Source organism: Cicer arietinum, chromosome 6, assembly GCF_000331145.2.
Source record: "Cicer arietinum cultivar CDC Frontier isolate Library 1 chromosome 6, Cicar.CDCFrontier_v2.0, whole genome shotgun sequence".
Classification (NCBI taxonomy): Eukaryota; Viridiplantae; Streptophyta; class Magnoliopsida; order Fabales; family Fabaceae; genus Cicer; species Cicer arietinum.
In genome coordinates, this window is record NC_021165.2 from 58757483 (window position 1) to 58758380 (window position 898).

Below are 898 nucleotides of genomic sequence, written 5' to 3' on the forward strand. Positions count from 1 at the left end.
TTTAGCAATGCTCAACGAACACTATCATTGATCAGAATTTACGTGAATATATATACCTGACACAATTAACGGACAAGTAATGTTTCAAAAAAGAAAAAACTATACAATATATCCCCAGAAATCTCAACCGTGACCTCCCCTACAATTAATTGGGACCCCAGCAGCTTAGGTACATGACTGTTCTCAATGATTCCTCTGGCTGCTTCGAATTCTCGTCTTTCAATCTTTTAGAAATCAAAGCAGAGGAAGAAAGTTTCTTTGTCTGAGAGACAGACCTAACATGATTTTTAAGATGCTGTTGTGCTGATTTCAAAGCATAATTCCATCTACATATGCCTTGGTCCTTCAAGGCTTCCACAACACCAACGCTAGCTGCAACACTCCAAGCTCTGATTGTTGAACTCATCTTTGTATTGTAAATTGTGATTGCAAGTAATTTTTCTGATTGAAGAAGACTATTAGCTGTTGGCTTTTATATAGTTAAGAGAATGGCCGAGGTTTTTAGAGAAACCAGGGCAGGGAGATAGTGGTTTTAAGAAAACCAATGGCTAATTATTTGAAGATTTTAATTTTAATATTAAAAAACAAAAGTTATCCTGATCAGTTTACAAAGAGCATTAACACGTGTCGTCGCTAGTTGCATTACCTTCTCTATGTATTTTTTACTATATTTTTTATATATATTTTTTTACAATATTTTTATTTTATATTTCTAGTATTCCAAAAAGTTTTCTTTTGTTTATAATATTGAACTTACGTTACCATGTGCTGACACTCCTCTCTATTTTGCTTCATTTTCAAGTATAAGATATCTTTGTCACAATTTTCTCATGTTTTTAGAGAAAATTACTTTTCTCTCTCTAAGCAAATATTGTTTCTCCAACACCTCCAAATTAGG

At 33.0% G+C, this 898-nt stretch overlaps 1 protein-coding gene across 1 annotated transcript; it reads right to left on the minus strand.

Moving 5' to 3' along the window:
- LOC101509443 (uncharacterized) lies at positions 1-490 on the minus strand. Its single transcript, XM_004507167.4, has one exon. It carries the CDS (start codon positions 404-406, stop codon positions 146-148), a length of 261 nt encoding a protein of 86 aa, XP_004507224.1. The 5' UTR covers positions 407-490; the 3' UTR covers positions 1-145.
- Between the last annotated feature and the right edge of the window lie 408 nt (positions 491-898).

What these genes read in the sequence shown, in the direction of transcription:
- LOC101509443 (XM_004507167.4), bottom strand. Translation starts at nt 406, where the DNA reads ATGAGTTCAACAATCAGAGCTTGGAGTGTTGCAGCTAGCGTTGGTGTT.